At 49.0% G+C, this 18,221-nt stretch overlaps 4 protein-coding genes across 4 annotated transcripts; all 4 read right to left on the reverse strand.

Annotated features, from left to right (window-relative positions):
- Nucleotides 1-48: 48 nt before the first annotated feature.
- On the reverse strand, nt 49-1,459 carry LOC123485130 (cell wall protein DAN4-like; the record flags this gene model as incomplete). Its single annotated transcript, XM_045216018.1, has 2 exons — nt 49-196; nt 642-1,459. Coding segments are annotated over 2 exons (966 nt in total), but the record flags the coding sequence as incomplete, so codon positions are not given.
- A 445-nt stretch (nt 1,460-1,904) lies between these two features.
- Nucleotides 1,905-4,030, reverse strand: LOC123485131 (mucin-5AC-like). The gene is made up of 2 exons (XM_045216019.1): nt 2,123-4,030; nt 1,905-2,009 (listed from the first exon to the last, which is right to left on the reverse strand). The coding sequence occupies exons 1-2, from the start codon at nt 4,028-4,030 to the stop codon at nt 1,905-1,907; spliced, it is 2,013 nt and encodes a 670-aa protein (XP_045071954.1).
- Nucleotides 4,031-7,046: 3,016 nt separating this feature from the next.
- LOC123485132 (mucin-5AC-like) lies at nt 7,047-13,112 on the reverse strand. The gene is made up of 2 exons (XM_045216020.1): nt 11,675-13,112; nt 7,047-7,535 (listed from the first exon to the last, which is right to left on the reverse strand). The coding sequence occupies exons 1-2, from the start codon at nt 13,022-13,024 to the stop codon at nt 7,047-7,049; spliced, it is 1,839 nt and encodes a 612-aa protein (XP_045071955.1). The 5' UTR covers nt 13,025-13,112.
- A 34-nt stretch (nt 13,113-13,146) lies between these two features.
- LOC123485133 (mucin-5AC-like) lies at nt 13,147-16,118 on the reverse strand (the record flags this gene model as incomplete). The annotated part of the gene is made up of 1 exon (XM_045216021.1): nt 13,147-16,118. A coding segment is annotated over exon 1 (2,961 nt), but the record flags the coding sequence as incomplete, so codon positions are not given.
- Between the last annotated feature and the right edge of the window lie 2,103 nt (nt 16,119-18,221).

The following is an 18,221-nucleotide window of genomic DNA, read 5'->3' on the forward strand; positions in this document are numbered from 1 at the left end:
GTTGCAGCAGCTGTTGTTGTTGTAGCAGCAGCTGTGGTTGTGGTGGGATCAGCTCTCGTTGCTGTGGATGCAGCTGTAGTTGTTGTTGGCACAGCTGTTGTTGTAGCAGCACCTGTGGTTGTTTTTGGGGAAGCTGTGATTGTTGTCGCCCCAGCAGTAGACATCATTGGTGCTGCTGTGGTCGTTGTGGGAACAGCTATGGTTACAAGGGATGCTGTTGTGGTTGAATTTGTGATGGTTGTTTGAGCAGAGGTGGTTGTTGTGCGCAGGGCTTTTGTTGTTGTAGCAGCTTTTGTTGTTGTAGCAGCAGCTGTGGTTGTTGTGGGAGAATCTGTGGTTGTTGTGTGAGAATCTGTGGTTGTTGTGTGAGAATCTGTGGTTGTTGTGGGAGAATCTGTTGTTGTTGTGGGTGCAGCTGTTGTCGTTTTGCTACCAGCTGTGGTTGTTGTAAGGAAAGCTGTTGTGGTTGTGGGAACTGCTGTAGTTGTGGGAGCAGATACGGTTGTTGTGTGTGAATCTGTGATTGTTGTTGGAACAGCTGTGGTTGTTGTGGGCAGGGTTTTGATTGTTGTAGCAGCAGCTGTGGTTATTGTGGGAGAAGCTGTGGTTGTAGTGGGAGCTGCTGTGGTGTACGTTGGTACTGCTGTGGTTGTTGAAGCAGCAGCTGTGGTTGTTGTGGGAGCAGCTGTAGTTGTTGTGGGGTGGCTGTTCTTGTCATAGCAGTAGCTGGGGATGTTGTTAGTGCAGTTGTTGTTGTTGTGGGAACAGCTGTGGTTGCTGGTGGTGCAGCTGTGGTTGTCGTTGGTGTAGTTGTGGTTGTTGTTGGTGAAGCGGTGGTTGTCGTGTGAGCAGCTGTGGTTGTTGTGGGAGCAGCTGTGTTTGTTGTGGGTGCAGGTGTGGTTGTCGTGGGAGCAGCTGTGGTTATTGTGGGGTTAGCTGTAGTTGTGGTAGGGCCAGCAGTGATGGTTGTTACGGGAGCTTTTGTTGTTGCTATGGCAGCTATTGTTGTAGTGGGAGCCTCTGTGATTGTCGGAGCTGTGGCTGTGGTTGTTGTTCGTGCAGATGTGGTTGGTGTATCAGCAGCTGTTGCTGTTGTGGGAACAGCTGTGATGGTTGTAGGGGAAGCTGTCGTAGTTGTTGGAGCAGCTGTCGTTGTTGTAGAGGAAGCTGTTGTGGTCGTTGGATCTGCTGTGGTTGTTGTAGGAGCAGCTGTGGTTGTTGTGAGGACGGTTGTAGTTGTCGGAGCTGTGGCTGTGGTTGTTGATGGTGCAGATGTGGTTGGTGTATCAGCAGCTGTTGCTGTTGTGGGAGCAGCTGTGTTTGTTGTGGGGATGGCTGTTGTTGTAGCCACAGCTGTTGTTATCAAAGCATCAGCTTTTGTTGATGTAGGGAAAGCTGTGGTTGTTGTGGGAGCAGCTGTAGTCGTTGTTGGTGCTGCAGTGGTTGTTGTGGGAGCAGCTGTTGTTGTCGTGGGAATGGATGTTGTTGTTGTAGCCACAACTGTAGTTGTTGTAGCAGCATCAGCTGTGGTTTTTTGTGGGAGAAGCTGTGGTTGTTGTGGGTGAAGATGTGGTTTTGTTTGAGCAGCTGTTATTGCTATGAGTGCAGCAGTGGTTGTTGTTCCTCCGGCTGTGGTTGTAGTGGGAGCAGCTGTGGTTGTTGTAGGGGAAGCTGTTGTGGTTGTGGGAGCTGCTGTAGTTGTTTTCAGAGAAAATGTGGTTGGTGTGAGTGCATTTGTGGTTGTTGTGGGAGCAGCTGTGGTTGTTGTGTGGACGACTTTGGTTGTTATAGCCGCAGCTGTTGTTGTCGTAGCAGTATCTGTGTTTGTTGTGGAAATAGCTGTGGTTGTTGTTGGAGCTGCTGTAGTTGTTATAGAGGAAGTTGTTGCGGTCGTTGGATCAGCTTTAGTTGTTGTCTGAGAATATGTTGTTGGTGTATCTGTGGTTGTTGTAGGAGCAGCTGTAGTCATCGTTGGTGCTGCAGTGGTTGTTGTGGGAGCAGCTGATGTTCTTGTGGGGATGGCTGTTATTGTTGTAGCCACAGCTTTAGTTGTTGTAGCAGCTGTGGTTGTTGTGGGAGAAGCTATGGTTGTTGTGGGAACAGCTGTGTTTGTTGTGGGAGCAGCAGTGGTTGTTGGGGGCAGGGTTTTGGGTGTTGTTGCAGCAGCTGTTGTTGTTGTAGCAGCAGCTGTGGTTGTGGTGGGATCAGCTCTGGTTGCTGTGGATGCAGCTGTAGTTGTTGTTGGCACAGCTGTTGTTGTAGCAGCACCTGTGGTTGTTTTTGGGGAAGCTGTGATTGTTGTCGCCCCAGCAGTAGACATCATTGGTGCTGCTGTGGTCGTTGTGGGAACAGCTATGGTTACAAGGGATGCTGTTGTGGTTGTGTGAGAATCTGTGGTTGTTGTGTGAGAATCTGTGGTTGTTGTGTGAGAATATGTGGTTGTTGTGGGAGAATCTGTTGTTGTTGTGGGTGCAGCTGTTGTCGTTTTGCTACCAGCTGTGGTTGTTGTAAGGAAAGCTGTTGTGGTTGTGGGAACTGCTGTAGTTGTGGGAGCAGATACGGTTGTTGTGTGTGAATCTGTGATTGTTGTTGGAACAGCTGTGGTTGTTGTGGGCAGGGTTTTGATTGTTGTAGCAGCAGCTGTGGTTATTGTGGGAGAAGCTGTGGTTGTAGTGGGAGCTGCTGTGGTGTACGTTGGTACTGCTGTGGTTGTTGAAGCAGCAGCTGTGGTTGTTGTGGGAGCAGCTGTAGTTGTTGTGGGGGTGGCTGTTCTTGTCATAGCAGTAGCTGGGGATGTTGTTAGTGCAGTTGTTGTTGTTGTGGGAACAGCTGTGGTTGCTTGTGGTGCAGCTGTGGTTGTCGTTGGTGTAGTTGTGGTTGTTGTTGGTGAAGCGGTGGTTGTCGTGTGAGCAGCTGTGGTTGTTGTGGGAGCAGCTGTGTTTGTTGTGGGTGCAGGTGTGGTTGTCGTGGGAGCAGCTGTGGTTATTGTGGGGTTAGCTGTAGTTGTGGTAGGGCCAGCAGTGATGGTTGTTACGGGAGCTTTTGTTGTTGCTATGGCAGCTATTGTTGTAGTGGGAGCCTCTGTGATTGTCGGAGCTGTGGCTGTGGTTGTTGTTCGTGCAGATGTGGTTGGTGTATCAGCAGCTGTTGCTGTTGTGGGAACAGCTGTGATGGTTGTAGGGGAAGCTGTCGTAGTTGTTGGAGCAGCTGTCGTTGTTGTAGAGGAAGCTGTTGTGGTCGTTGGATCTGCTGTGGTTGTTGTAGGAGCAGCTGTGGTTGTTGTGAGGACGGTTGTAGTTGTCGGAGCTGTGGCTGTGGTTGTTGATGGTGCAGATGTGGTTGGTGTATCAGCAGCTGTTGCTGTTGTGGGAGCAGCTGTGTTTGTTGTGGGGATGGCTGTTGTTGTAGCCACAGCTGTTGTTATCAAAGCATCAGCTTTTGTTGATGTAGGGAAAGCTGTGGTTGTTGTGGGAGCAGCTGTAGTCGTTGTTGGTGCTGCAGTGGTTGTTGTGGGAGCAGCTGTTGTTGTCGTGGGAATGGATGTTGTTGTTGTAGCCACAACTGTAGTTGTTGTAGCAGCATCAGCTGTGGTTTTTGTGGGAGAAGCTGTGGTTGTTGTGGGTGAAGATGTGGTTTTTGTTTGAGCAGCTGTTATTGCTATGAGTGCAGCAGTGGTTGTTGTTCCTCCGGCTGTGGTTGTAGTGGGAGCAGCTGTGGTTGTTGTAGGGGAAGCTGTTGTGGTTGTGGGAGCTGCTGTAGTTGTTTTCAGAGAAAATGTGGTTGGTGTGAGTGCATTTGTGGTTGTTGTGGGAGCAGCTGTGGTTGTTGTGTGGACGACTTTGGTTGTTATAGCCGCAGCTGTTGTTGTCGTAGCAGTATCTGTGTTTGTTGTGGAAATAGCTGTGGTTGTTGTTGGAGCTGCTGTAGTTGTTATAGAGGAAGTTGTTGCGGTCGTTGGATCAGCTGTAGTTGTTGTCTGAGAATATGTTGTTGGTGTATCTGTGGTTGTTGTAGGAGCAGCTGTAGTCATCGTTGGTGCTGCAGTGGTTGTTGTGGGAGCAGCTGATGTTCTTGTGGGGATGGCTGTTATTGTTGTAGCCACAGCTTTAGTTGTTGTAGCAGCTGTGGTTGTTGTGGGAGAAGCTATGGTTGTTGTGCGTACAGCTGTGGTTGTTGTGGGAGCAGCTGTGGTTGTTGGGGGCAGGGTTTTGGGTCTTGTTGCAGCAGCTGTTGTTGTTGTTGTAGCAGCAGATGTGGTTGTGGTGGGATCAGCTCTGGTTGTTGTTGATGCAGCTGTGGTGGTTGTTGGCACAGCTGTTGTTGTCGTAGCAGCACCTGTGGTTGTTTTTGGGGAAGCTGTGATTGTTGTCGCCCCAGCAGTAGACATCATTGGTGCTGCTGTGGTCGTTGTGGGAACAGCTATAGTAGCAAGGGATGCTGTTGTGGTTGTGGGAGAATCTGTGGTTGTTGTGTGAGAATCTGTGGTTGATGTGGGAGAATATGTTGTTGTTGTGGGTGCAGCTGTGGTCGTTTTGCTACCAGCTGTGGTTGTTGTAAGGGAAGCTGTTGTGGTTGTGGGAACTGCTGTAGTTGTGGGAGCAGATACGGTTGTTGTGTGTGAATCTGTGATTGTTGTGGGAGAAGCTGTGGTTGTAGTGGGAGCCGCTGTGGTGTACGTTGGTACTGCTGTGGTTGTTGAAGCAGCAGCTGTGGTTGTTGTGGGAGCAGCTGTAGTTGTTGTGGGGGTGGCTGTTCTTGTCATAGCAGCAGCTGGGAATGTTGTTAGTGCAGTTGTTGTTGTTGTGGGAACAGCTGTGGTTGCTGTTGGCGCAGCTATGGTTGTCGTTGGTGCAGTTGTGGTTGTTGTGGGTGAAGCGGTGGTTGTCGTGTGAGCAGCTGTGGCTGTTGTGGGAGCAGCTGTGGTTGTTGTGGGTGCAGGTGTGGTTGTCGTGGGAGCAGTTGTGGTTATTGTGGGGTTAGCTGTAGTTGTGGTAGGGCCAGCAGTGATGGTTGTTACAGGAGCTTTTGTTGTTGCTATGGCAGCTATTGTTGTAGTGGGAGCCGCTGTGGTTGTTGTGAGGACGGCTGTGGTTGTCGTGGCTGTGGTTGTTGTTCGTGCAGATGTGGTTGGTGTATCAGCAGCTGTTGCTGTTGTGGGAACAGCTGTGGTGGTTGTAGGGGAAGCTGTTGTAGTTGTTGGAGCAGCTGTCGTTGTTGTAGAATAAGCTGTTGTGGACATTGGATCAGCTGTGGTTGTTGTGGGAGCAGCTGTGGTTGTTGTGAGGACGGTTGTGGTTGTTGGAGCTGTGGCTATGGTTGTTGATGGTGCAGATGTGGTTGGTGTATTAGCAGCTGTTGCTGTTGTGGGAGCAGCTGTCGTTGTTGTGGGGATGGTTTTTGTTGTAGCCACAGCTGTTGTTATCAAAGCAGCAGCTTTTGTTGTTGTAGGGGAAGCTGTGGTTGATGTGGGAGCAGCTGTAGTCGTTGTTGGTGCTGCAGTGGTTGTTGTGGGAGCAGCTGTTGTTGTCGTGGGAATTGATGTTGTTGTTGTAGCCACAGCTGTAGTTGTTGTAGCAGCATCAGCTGTGGTTTTTGTAGGATAAGCTGTGGTTGTTGTGGGTGAAGATGTGGTTTTTGTTGGAGCAGCTGTTATTGCTATGAGTGCAGCAGTGGTCGTTGTTCCTCCGGCTGTGGTTGTAGTGGGAGCAGCTGTGGTTGTTGTAGGGGAAGCTGTTGTGGTTGTGGGAGCTGCTATAGTTGTTGTGGGAGCAGCTGTGGTTGTTGGGGGCAGGGTTTTGGGTGTTGTTGCAGCAGCTGTTGTTGTTGTTGTAGCAGCAGATGTGGTTGTGGTGGGATCAGCTCTGGTTGTTGTTGATGCCGCTGTGGTGGTTGTTGGCACATCTGTTGTTGTCATAGCAGCACCTGTGGTTGTTTTTGGGGAAGCTGTGATTGTTGTCGCCCCAGCAGTAGACATCATTGGTGCTGCTGTGGTCGTTGTGGGAACAGCTATGGTAGCAAGGGATGCTGTTGTGGTTGTGGGAGAAGCTGTGGTTGTTGTGTGAGAATCTGTGGTTGATGTGGGAGAATCTGTTGTTGTCGTGGGTGCAGCTGTGGTCGTTTTGCTACCAGCTGTGGTTGTTGTAAGGGAAGCTGTTGTGGTTGTGGGAACTGCTGTAGTTGTGGGAGCAGATACGGTTGTTGTGTGTGAATCTGTGATTGTTGTTGGAACAGCTGTGGTTGTTGTGGGCAGGGCTTTGATTGTTGTAGCAGCAGCTGTGGTTGTTGTGGGAGAAGCTGTGGTTGTAGTGGGAGCCGCTGTGGTGTATGTTGGTACTGCTGTGGTTGTTGAAGCAGCAGCTGTGGTCGTTGTGGGAGCAGCTGTGGTTGTTGTGGGTGCAGGTGTGGTTGTCGTGGGAGCAGTTGTGGTTATTGTGGGGTTAGCTGTAGTTGTGGTAGGGCCAGCAGTGATGGTTGTTACAGGAGCTTTTGTTGTTGCTATGGCAGCTATTGTTGTAGTGGGAGCCGCTGTGGTTGTTGTGAGGACGGCTGTGGTTGTCGGAGCTGTGGCTGTGGTTGTTGTTCGTGCAGATGTGGTTGGTGTATCAGCAGCTGTTGCTGTTGTGGGAACAGCTGTGGTGGTTGTAGGGGAAGCTGTTGTAGTTGTGCGAGCACCTGTCGTTGTTGTAGAGGAAGCTGTTGTGGTCGTTGGATCTGCTGTGGTTGTTGTGGGAGCAGCTGTGGTTGTTGTGAGGACGGTTGTGGTTGTCGGAGCTGTGGCTATGGTTGTTGATGGTGCAGATGTGGTTGGTGTATCAGCAGCTGTTGCTGTTGTGGGAGCAGCTGTGGTTGTTGTGGGGATGGCTTTTGTTGTAGCCACAGCTGTTGTTATCAAAGCAGCAGCTTTTGTTGTTGTAGGGGAAGCTGTGGTTGTTGTGGGAGCAGCTGTAGTCGTTGTTGGTGCTGCAGGGGTTGTTGTGGGAGCAGCTGTTGTTGTCGTAGGAATGGATGTTGTTGTTGTAGCCACAGCTGTAGTTGTTGTAGCAGCATCAGCTGTGGTTTTTGTGGGAGAAGCTGTGGCTGTTGTGGGTGAAGATGTGGTTTTTGTTTGAGCAGCTGTTATTGCTATGAGTGCAGCAGTGGTCGTCGTTCCTCCAGCTGTGGTTGTAGTGGGAGCAGCTGTGGTTGTTGTAGGGGAAGCTGGTGTGGTTGTGGGAGCTGCTGTAGTTGTTTTCAGAGAAAATGTGGTTGGTGTGAGTGCATTTGTGGTTGTTGTGGGAGCAGCTGTGGTTGTTGTGTGCACGACTTTGGTTGTTATAGCCGCAGCTGTTGTTGTCGTAGCAGTATCTGTGTTTGTTGTGGAAATAGCTGTGGTTGTTGTTGGAGCTGCAGTAGTTGTTATAGAGGAAGTTGTTGCGGTCGTTGGAACAGCTGTAGTTGTTGTCTGAGAATATGTTGTTGGTGTATCTGTGGTTGTTGTAGGAGCAGCTGTAGTCATTGTTGGTGCTGCAGTGGTTGTTGTGGGAGCAGCTGATGTTCTTGTGGGGATGGCTGTTATTGTTGTAGCCACAGCTTTAGTTGTTGAAGCAGCTGTGGTTGTTGTGAGAGAAGCTGTGGTTGTTGTAGGTACATATGTGGTTGTTGTAAGTGTAGCTGTTGTGGTTGTGGGAGCTGCTGTAGTTGTTGTCAGCGAAAATGTGGTTGTTGTGGGTACAGCTGAGGTTGTTGTAGGGGAAGGTGTTTTAGTCATTGGAGCTCCTGTAGTTGTTGTCGGAGAAGATGTGGTTGTTGTGGGGATGATTTTGATTGTTGTAGCTGTAGCAGTTGTTGTCGTAGCAGCTGCTGTGGTTGTTGTGGGATCAGCTATGGTTGTTGTAGAGGAAGCTGTTGTGGTCGTTGGAGCTGCTGCTGTTGTTGCCAGAGAAGATGTGCTTGTTTTGGGTGCATCTGTGGTTGATGTGGGAGCAGCTGTGGTTGTTGTTGGTGCAGATGTGGTTGTGTCGGTAGCAGCTCTGGTTGTTGGCGCAGCAGCTGTAGTTGTTGTTGGGATGGCTGTTGTTGTTGTAGCCTCAGCTGTTGTTATCATAGCAGCAGCTGTTGTTGTTGTGGGGACAGCTGTTGTTTTTATAGCCACAACTGTAGTTGTTGTTGCAGTAGCAGCTGTAGTTATTGTGGGAGCAGCTGTGGTTGTTGTTGGTACAGCTGTGGTTGTTGTGGGAGCAGCTGTGGTTGTTGTAGGGGAAGGTGTTTTGTTCATTGGAACTGCTGTAGTTGTTGTCTGAGGAGATGTGGTTGTTGTGGGTGCAGCTGTGGTTGTTGTTAGGATGACTTTGGTTGTTGTAGTCTCAGCTGTTGTTGGTCTGGGAACAGCTGTGGTTGTTGTAGGGAAAGGTGTTTTAGTCATTGTAGCTCCTGTAGTTGTCGGAGAAGATGTGGTTGTTGTGGGTGCATCTGTAGTTGTTTCGGTAGCAGCTGTTGTTGTTGTTGTTGTTGTTGTTGTTGTTGTGGGACCAGCTGGGGTTTTTGTGGTGATGGCTTTGGTTGTTGTAGCCACAGCTGTTGTTATCATAGCAGCTGATGTTGTTGATGTTGTTGTGGGAGCAGCTGTTGTTGTTGTTGTGGTGATGGCTTTGGTTGTTGTAGCCACATCTGGTGGTATCATAGCAGCTGATGTTGTTGATGTTGTTGTTGGAGCAGCTGTGGTTGTTGTGGGGACGGCAGTGGTTCTCAGAGCTGCGGCTGTGGTTGTTGTTGGTGCAGATGTGGTTGTTGTGAGGACGGCTGTGGTTGTCAGAGCTGCGGCTGTGGTTGTTGTTGGTGCAGATGTGGTTGGTGTTGTAGCTAATGTAGTTGTTGTAGAAAAAGCAGTTTTGGTCGTCGGATCTGCTGTAGTTGTTGTCGGAGAAGATGTTGTTGTTGTTAGTGTATCTGTGGTTGATGTGGGGACGGCTTTAGATGTTTTAGCCGCAGCAGTTGTGGTTGTTGTGGGAGCAGCTGTGGTTGTTGTGGGAGCAGCTGTGGTCGTTGTGGTTGTTGTGGGTTTATCTTTGGTTGTTGTGGGAGCAGCTGTGGTTGTTGTTAGAACGGCTGTGGTTGTCGGAGCTGTGGCTGTGTTTGTTGTTGGAGCAGATGTGATTGGTGTTGGAGCTAATGTAGTTGTTGTAGAGGAAGCAGTTTTGGTCGTTGGATCTGCTGTAGTTGTTGTCGGAGAAGATGCTGTTGTTGTTGGTGTATCTGTGGTTGGTGTAGGAGCAGCTGAAGTCATCGTTGGTGCTGCAGTGGTTGTTATCTTAGCATCTGATGTTGTTGATGTTGTTGTGGGAGCAGCTGTTGTTGATGTCGGGATGGGTTTAGCTGTTGTAGCCGCAGCATTTGTTGTCGTAGCAGCAGCTGTGGTTGTTGTTGGAGCAGCTGTTGTTGTTGTAGAGGAAGCTGTTGTGATCATTGGAACTGCTGTAGTTGTTGTCTGAGAAGATGTGGTTGTTGTGGGTGCATATGTGGTTGTTTCGAAAGCAGCTGTTGTTGTTGTTGTTGTTGTTGTGGGACCAGCTGGGGTTTTTGTAGTGATGGCTTTGGTTGTTGTAGCCACAGCTGTTGTTATCATAGCAGCTGATGTTGTTGATGTTGTTGTGGGAGCAGCTGTTGTTGTTGTTGTGGTGCTGGCTTTGGTTGTTGTAGCCACATCTGTTGGTATCATAGCAGCTGATGTTGTTGATGTTGTTGTTGGAGCAGTTGTGGTTGTTGTGGGGACGGCTGTGGTTCTCAGAGCTGCGGCTGTGGTTGTTGTTGGTGCAGATGTGGTTGGTGTTGTAACTAATGTAGTTGTTGTAGAGGAAGCAGTTTTGGTCGTCGGATCTGCTGCAGTTGTGGTCGGAAAATATGTTGTTGTTGTTGTTAGTGTATCTGTGGTTGATGTAGGAGCAGCTGAAGTCATCGTTGGTGCTGCAGTGGTTGTTATCATAGCATCTGATGTTGTTGATGTTGTTGTGGGAGCAGCTGTTGTTGATGTGGGGACGGCTTTAGCTGTTGTAGCCGCAGCAGTTGTTGTCATAGCAGCAGCTGTGGTTGTTGTGGGAGCAGCTGTGGTTGTTGTGGGAGCAGCTGTGGTTGTTGTGGGAACAGCTGTGGTTGTTGTAGGGGAAGCTGTTGTAGTTGTTGGAGCAGCGTTCATTGTTGTAGAGGAAGCTATTTTGGTCGTTGGATCTGCTGTGGTTGTTGTGGGAGCAGCTGTGGTTGTTGTGAGAACGGCTGTGGTTGTCGGAGCTGTGGCTGTGTTTGTTGTTGGTTCAGATGTGGTTATTGTTGGAGCTAATGTAGTTGTAGTAGAGGAAGCAGTTTTGGTCGTCGGATCTGCTGTAGTTGTTGTCGGAGAAGATGTTGTTGTTGTTAGTGGATCTGTGGTTGATGTAGGATCAGCTGAGGTCATCGTTGGTGCTGCAGTGGTTGTTATCATAGCATGTGATGTTGTTGATGTTGTTGTGGGAGCAGCTGTTGTTGATGTGGGGAAGGCTTTAGCTTTTGTAGCTGCATCAGTTGTTGTCATAGCAGCAGCAGTGGTTGTTGTGGGAGCAGCTGTGGTTGTTGTGGGAGCAGCTGTGGTTGTTGTGGGAACAGCTGTGGTTGTTGTAGGGGAAGCTGTTGTAGTTGTTGGAGCAGCTGTCATTGTTGTAGAGGAAGCTATTTTGGTCGTTGGATCTGCTTTGGTTGTTGTGGGAGCAGCTGTGGTTGTTGTTAGAACGGCTGTGGTTGTCGGAGCTGTGGCTGTGTTTGTTGTTGGAGCAGATGTGATTGGTGTTGGAGCTAATGTAGTTGTTGTAGAGGAAGCAGTTTTGGTCGTTGGATCTGCTGTAGTTGTTGTCGGAGAAGATGTTGTTGTTGTTGGTATATCTGTGGTTGGTGTAGGAGCAGCTGAAGTCATCGTTGGTGCTGCAGTGGTTGTTATCTTAGCATCTGATGTTGTTGATGTTGTTGTGGGAGCAGCTGTTGTTGATGTTGGGATGGGTTTAGCTGTTGTAGCCGCAGCATTTGTTGTCGTAGCAGCAGCTGTGGTTGTTGTTGGAGCAGCTGTTGTTGTTGTAGAGGAAGCTGTTGTGGTCGTTGGAGCTGCTGTAGTTGTTGTCGGGGAAGATGTGGTTGTTGTGGGTTTATCTTTGGTTGTTGTGGGAGCAGCTGTGGTTGTTGTGGGGACTGCTGTGGGTGTCGGAGCTGTGGCTGTGGTTGTTGTCGATGCAGATGCGGTTGTTGTGGTAGCAGCTGTGGTTGTTGTGGGAACAGCTGTGGTTGTTGTAGGGGAAGCTGTGGTTGTTGTAGGAGCAGCTGTGTTTGTTGTTGAGATTACTTTGGTTGGGATGACTTTGGTTGTTGTAGCATCAGCTTTTGTTGTTGTGGGTACATCTGTGTTTGTTGTAGGGGATGGTGTTGTGGTCATTGGAACTGCTGTAGTTGTTTTCTGAGGAGATGTGGTTGTTGTGGGTGCAGCTGTGGTTGTTGTTAGGATGACTTTGGTTGTTGTAGTCTCAGCTGTTGTTGGTCTGGGAACAGCTGTGGCTGTTGTAGGGTAAGGTGTTATGATCATTGGAACTGCTGTAGTTGTTGTCTGAGAAGATGTGGTTGTTGTGGGTGCATCTGTGGTTGTTTCGGTAGCAGCTGTTGTTGTTGTAGCCACAGCTGTTGTTGCAATAGCAGCAGATGTGGTTGTTTTGGAAGAAGGTGTTGTTGTTGTTGTTGTGGGAGCAGCTGTGGTTTTTGTGGTGATGGCTTTGGTTGTTGTAGCCGCAGCAGTTGTTGTCGTAGCAGCAGCTGAGGTTGTTGTTGGAGAAGCTGTGGTTGTTGTGGGCGCATCTGTGGTTGTTGTGGGAGAAGCTGTGGTTGTTGTGAGGATTGCTGTGGTTGTCAGACCTGTGGCTGTGGTTGTTTTTGGTTCAGATGTGGTTGGTGTAGCAGCAGCTGTTGTTGTTGTAGGAGCAGTTGTGGTTGTTGTTGGTATGGCTGTTGTTGTATCCACAGATGTTGTTGTCAAAGCAACAGCTGTTGTTGTTGTGGGAGAAGCTGTGGTTGTTGTAACTGTGACTGTGGTTGTTGTCGGTGAAGATGTGGTTGTTGTGGGAGAAGCTGTGATTGTTATTAGTGCAGCTGTGGTCGTCATAGATCCGGCTGTGGTTGTTGTGGGAGCAGCTGTGGTTGTTGTAGTGGAAGCTGTTGTGGTTGTGGGAGCTGCTGTAGTTGTTTTCAGAGAAAATGTGGTTGTTGTGGGTGCATCTGTGGTTGTTGTGGGAGCAGCTGTGGTTGTTGTGGGGATGACTTTGGTTGTTGTATCCGCAGCTTTTGTTGTCGTAGCAGTAGCTGTGGTTGTTGTGGAAACAGCTGTGGTTTTTGTAGGAGCAGTTGTAGTTGTTGTAGAGGATGCTGTTGTGGTCGTTGGATCTGCTGTGGTTGTTGTCGGAGAAGATGTTGTTGTTGTGGGTGTATCTGGGGTTGTTGTAGGAGCATCTTTAGTCGTTGTTTGTGCTGCAGTGGTTTTTGTTGGAGCAGCTGTTGTTGTAGCCACAGCTGTAGTTGTTGTAGCAGCACCAGCTATGGTTGTTGTGGGAGAAGCTGTGGTTGTTGTAGGGACGGCTGTTGTTGTAGCCGCAGAAGTTGTTGTCATAGCAGCAGCTGTGGTTGTTGTGGGATCAGCCGTGGTTGTTGTAGGGGAAGCTTTTGAGGTAGTTGGAGCTACTGTAGTTGTTGTCGGAGAAGATGTGGTTGTTGTAGGTGCATCTGTTGTAGTTGTAGCCACAGCTATACTTGTTGAAGCTGCAGCTGTAGATGTTATTGTTGTTACTGTGGTGGTAATTGTTGCGGGAGAAGCTATGTTTGTTGTGGGAGCAGCTGTGGTTGTTGTGGGCAGGGTTTTGGCTGTGGTTTCCGCAGCTGTTGTTGTAGCAGCAGCTTGGATTGTGGTTGTATCATCTGTGGTTGTTGTGGGCTCAGCTGTGGTTGTTGTAGGCACAGCTGTACTTGTCGTAGCTGCAGCTGTAGATGTCATTGGCGTTGCTGTGGTTGTAGTGGGAGCAACTGTTGTTGTTGGGATGGCTGTGGTTGTTGTTGGCCTAGCGGTATTTGTCGTAGCAGCAGCTGTGCTTGTTTTGGGGAAGCTATGGTTGTTGTATCCCCAGCAGTAGACGTCATTGCTGCTGCTGTGGTTGCTGTTGGACCAGCTGTGGTTGTTGTCATGGAAGTTGTTGTGGTTGTAGAAGCTGCTGTAGTTTTGGGAGCAGATGTGGTTGTTGTGGGTGAATCTGTGATTGTTGTTGCAGCAGCTGTGGTTGCTGTGGGCAGAGGTACGGTTGTTGTTACCACAGTTTTTGTTGTTGTAGCAGCAGCTGTTGTTGTTGATGTGGGAGTAGCTGTGATTGTTGTGGGAGAAGGTGTTGTTGTTGTTGTGGGAGCATCTGTGGTTGTTGTGGGAGTGGCTGATGTTGTTGTGGGAGCCGCTGTGGTTGTTATGGAAGAAGCTGTGGTTGTTGTGGGTGTAGCTGTGGTTGTTGTAGCCACAGCTGTACTTGTTAAAGCCGCAGCTGTATATGTTATTGGTGTTGCTCTGGTTGTAGTTGGTGCAGATGTGTTTATTGTGGGAGCAGCTGTTGTTGTTGTGGAAGCAACTGTGGTTGTTGTAGTGGAAGCTGTTGTGGTTGTGGGAGCTGCTGTAGTTGTTTTCAGAGAAAATGTGGTTGTTGTGGGTGCATCTGTGGTTGTTGTGGGAGCAGCTGTGGTTGTTGTGGGGATGACTTTGGTTGTTGTATCCGCAGCTTTTGTTGTCGTAGCAGTAGCTGTGGTTGTTGTGGAAACAGCTGTGGTTGTTGTAGGAGCAGTTGTAGTTGTTGTAGAGGATGTTGTTGTGGTCGTTGGATCTGCTGTGGTTGTTGTCGGAGAAGATGTTGTTGTTGTGGGTGTATCTGGGGTTGTTGTAGGAGCATCTTTAGTCGTTGTTTGTGCTGCAGTGGTTTTTGTTGGAGCAGATGTTGTTGTAGCCACAGCTGTAGTTGTCGTAGCAGCACCAGCTATGGTTGTTGTGGGAGAAGCTGTGGTTGTTGTAGGGACGGCTGTTGTTGTAGCCGCAGAAGTTGTTGTCATAGCAGCAGCTGTGGTTGTTGTGGGATCAGCCGTGGTTGTTGTAGGGGAAGCTTTTGAGGTAGTTGGAGCTACTGTAGTTGTTGTCGGAGAAGATGTGGTTGTTGTAGGTGCATCTGTTGTAGTTGTAGCCACAGCTATACTTGTTGAAGCTGCAGCTGTAGATGTTATTGTTGTTACTGTGGTGGTAATTGTTGCGGGAGAAGCTATGTTTGTTGTGGGAGCAGCTGTGGTTGTTGTGGGCAGGGTTTTGGCTGTGGTTTCCGCAGCTGTTGTTGTAGCAGCAGCTTGGATTGTGGTTGTATCATCTGTGGTTGTTGTGGGCTCAGCTGTGGTTGTTGTAGCCACAGCTGTACTTGTCGTAGCTGCAGCTGTAGATGTCATTGGCGTTGCTGTGGTTGTAGTGGGAGCAACTGTTGTTGTTGGGATGGCTGTGGTTGTTGTTGGCCTAGCGGTATTTGTCGTAGCAGCAGCTGTGCTTGTTTTGGGGGAAGCTATGGTTGTTGTATCCCCAGCAGTAGACGTCATTGCTGCTGCTGTGGTTGCTGTTGGACCAGCTGTGGTTGTTGTCATGGAAGTTGTTGTGGTTGTAGAAGCTGCTGTAGTTTTGGGAGCAGATGTGGTTGTTGTGGGTGAATCTGTGATTGTTGTTGCAGCAGCTGTGGTTGCTGTGGGCAGAGGTACGGTTGTTGTTACCACAGTTTTTGTTGTTGTAGCAGCAGCTGTTGTTGTTGATGTGGGAGTAGCTGTGATTGTTGTGGGAGAAGGTGTTGTTGTTGTTGTGGGAGCATCTGTGGTTGTTGTGGGAGTGGCTGATGTTGTTGTGGGAGCCGCTGTGGTTGTTATGGAAGAAGCTGTGGTTGTTGTGGGTGTAGCTGTGGTTGTTGTAGCCACAGCTGTACTTGTTAAAGCCGCAGCTGTATATGTTATTGGTGTTGCTCTGGTTGTAGTTGGTGCAGATGTGTTTATTGTGGGAGCAGCTGTTGTTGTTGTGGAAGCAACTGTGGTTGTTGTAGTGGAAGCTGTTGTGGTTGTGGGAGCTGCTGTAGTTGTTTTCAGAGAAAATGTGGTTGTTGTGGGTGCATCTGTGGTTGTTGTGGGAGCAGCTGTGGTTGTTGTGGGGATGACTTTGGTTGTTGTATCCGCAGCTTTTGTTGTCGTAGCAGTAGCTGTGGTTGTTGTGGAAACAGCTGTGGTTTTTGTAGGAGCAGTTGTAGTTGTTGTAGAGGATGCTGTTGTGGTCGTTGGATCTGCTGTGGTTGTTGTCGGAGAAGATGTTGTTGTTGTGGGTGTATCTGGGGTTGTTGTAGGAGCATCTTTAGTCGTTGTTTGTGCTGCAGTGGTTTTTGTTGGAGCAGCTGTTGTTGTAGCCACAGCTGTAGTTGTTGTAGCAGCACCAGCTATGGTTGTTGTGGGAGAAGCTGTGGTTGTTGTAGGGACGGCTGTTGTTGTAGCCGCAGAAGTTGTTGTCATAGCAGCAGCTGTGGTTGTTGTGGGATCAGCCGTGGTTGTTGTAGGGGAAGCTTTTGAGGTAGTTGGAGCTACTGTAGTTGTTGTCGGAGAAGATGTGGTTGTTGTAGGTGCATCTGTTGTAGTTGTAGCCACAGCTATACTTGTTGAAGCTGCAGCTGTAGATGTTATTGTTGTTACTTTGGTGGTAATTGTTGCGGGAGAAGCTATGTTTGTTGTGGGAGCAGCTGTGGTTGTTGTGGGCAGGGTTTTGGCTGTGGTTTCCGCAGCTGTTGTTGTAGCAGCAGCTTGGATTGTGGTTGTATCATCTGTGGTTGTTGTGGGCTCAGCTGTGGTTGTTGTAGCCACAGCTGTACTTGTCGTAGCTGCAGCTGTAGATGTCATTGGCGTTGCTGTGGTTGTAGTGGGAGCAACTGTTGTTGTTGGGATGGCTGTGGTTGTTGTTGGCCTAGCGGTATTTGTCGTAGCAGCAGCTGTGCTTGTTTTGGGGGAAGCTATGGTTGTTGTATCCCCAGCAGTAGACGTCATTGCTGCTGCTGTGGTTGCTGTTGGACCAGCTGTGGTTGGTGTCATGGAAGTTGTTGTGGTTGTAGAAGCTGCTGTAGTTTTGGGAGCAGATGTGGTTGTTGTGGGTGAATCTGTGATTGTTGTTGCAGCAGCTGTGGTTGCTGTGGGCAGAGGTACGGTTGTTGTTACCACAGTTTTTGTTGTTGTAGCAGCAGCTGTTGTTGTTGATGTGGGAGTAGCTGTGGTTGTTGTGGGAGTGGCTGATGTTGTTGTGGGAGCCGCTGTGGTTGTTATGGAAGAAGCTGTGGTTGTTGTGGGTGTAGCTGTGGTTGTTGTAGCCACAGCTGTACTTGTTAAAGCCGCAGCTGTATATGTTATTGGTGTTGCTGTGGTTGTAGTTGGTGCAGATGTGTTTATTGTGGGAGCAGCTGTTGTTGTTGTGGAAGCAGCTGTGGTTGTTGTAGTGGAAGCTGTTGTGGTTGTGGGAGCTGCTGTAGTTGTTTTTAGAGAAAATGTGGTTGTTGTGGGTGCATCTGTGGTTGTTGTGGGAGCAGCTGTGGTTGTTGTGGGGATGACTTTGGTTGTTGTATCCGCAGCTTTTGTTGTCGTAGCAGTAGCTGTGGTTGTTGTGGAAACAGCTGTGGTTGTTGTAGGAGCAGTTGTAGTTGTTGTAGAGGATGCTGTTGTGGTCGTTGGATCTGCTGTGGTTGTTGTCGGAGAAGATGTTGTTGTTGTGGGTGTATCTGGGGTTGTTGTAGGAGCATCTTTAGTCGTTGTTTGTGCTGCAGTGGTTTTGTTGGAGCAGCTGTTGTTGTAGCCACAGCTGTAGTTGTTGTAGCAGCACCAGCTATGGTTGTTGTGGGAGAAGCTGTGGTTGTTGTAGGGACGGCTGTTGTTGTAGCCGCATAAGTTGTTGTCATAGCAGCAGCTGTGGTTGTTGTGGGATCAGCCGTGGTTGTTGTAGGGGGAAGCTTTTGAGGTAGTTGGAGCTACTGTAGTTGTTGTCGGAGAAGATGTGGTTGTTGTAGGTGCATCTGTTGTAGTTGTAGCCACAGCTATACTTGTTGAAGCTGCAGCTGTAGATGTTATTGTTGTTACTGTGGTGGTAATTGTTGCGGGAGAAGCTATGTTTGTTGTGGGAGCAGCTGTGGTTGTTGTGGGCAGGGTTTTGGCTGTGGTTTCCGCAGCTGTTGTTGCAGCAGCAGCTTGGATTGTGGTTGTATCATCTGTGGTTGTTGTGGGCTCAGCTGTGGTTGTTGTAGCCACAGCTGTACTTGTCGTAGCTGCAGCTGTAGATGTCATTGGCGTTGCTGTGGTTGTAGTGGGAGCAACTGTTGTTGTTGGGATGGCTGTGGTTGTTGTTGGCCTAGCGGTATTTGTCGTAGCAGCAGCTGTGCTTGTTTTTGGGGGAAGCTATGGTTGTTGTATCCCCAGCAGTAGACGTCATTGCTGCTGCTGTGGTTGCTGTTGGACCAGCTGTGTTTGTTGTCATGGAAGTTGTTGTGGTTGTAGAAGCTGCTGTAGTTTTGGGAGCAGATGTGGTTGTTGTGGGTGAATCTGTGATTGTTGTTGCAGCAGCTGTGGTTGCTGTGGGCAGAGGTACGGTTGTTGTTACCACAGTTTTTGTTGTTGTAGCAGCAGCTGTTGTTGTTGATGTGGGAGTAGCTGTGATTGTTGTGGGAGAAGGTGTTGTTGTTGTTGTGGGAGCATCTGTGGTTGTTGTGGGAGTGGCTGATGTTGTTGTGGGAGCCGCTGTGGTTGTTATGGAAGAAGCTGTGGTTGTTGTGGGTGTAGCTGTGGTTGTTGTAGCCACAGCTGTACTTGTTAAAGCCGCAGCTGTATATGTTATTGGTGTTGCTGTGGTTGTAGTTGGTGCAGATGTGTTTATTGTGGGAGCAGCTGTTGTTGTTGTGGAAGCAGCTGTGGTTGTTGTAGTGGAAGCTGTTGTGGTTGTGGGAGCTGCTGTAGTTGTTTTCAGAGAAAATTTGGTTATTGTGGGTGCATCTGTGGTTGTTGTGGGAGCAGCTGTGGTTGTTGTGGGGATGACTTTGGTTGTTGTATCCGCAGCTTTTGTTGTCGTAGCAGTAGCTGTGGTTGTTGTGGAAACAGCTGTGGTTGTTGTAGGAGCAGTTGTA

The sequence above is a fragment of the Coregonus clupeaformis genome, unplaced genomic scaffold (assembly GCF_020615455.1).
Source record: "Coregonus clupeaformis isolate EN_2021a unplaced genomic scaffold, ASM2061545v1 scaf0579, whole genome shotgun sequence".
In the NCBI taxonomy this organism is placed as follows: Eukaryota; Metazoa; Chordata; class Actinopteri; order Salmoniformes; family Salmonidae; genus Coregonus; species Coregonus clupeaformis.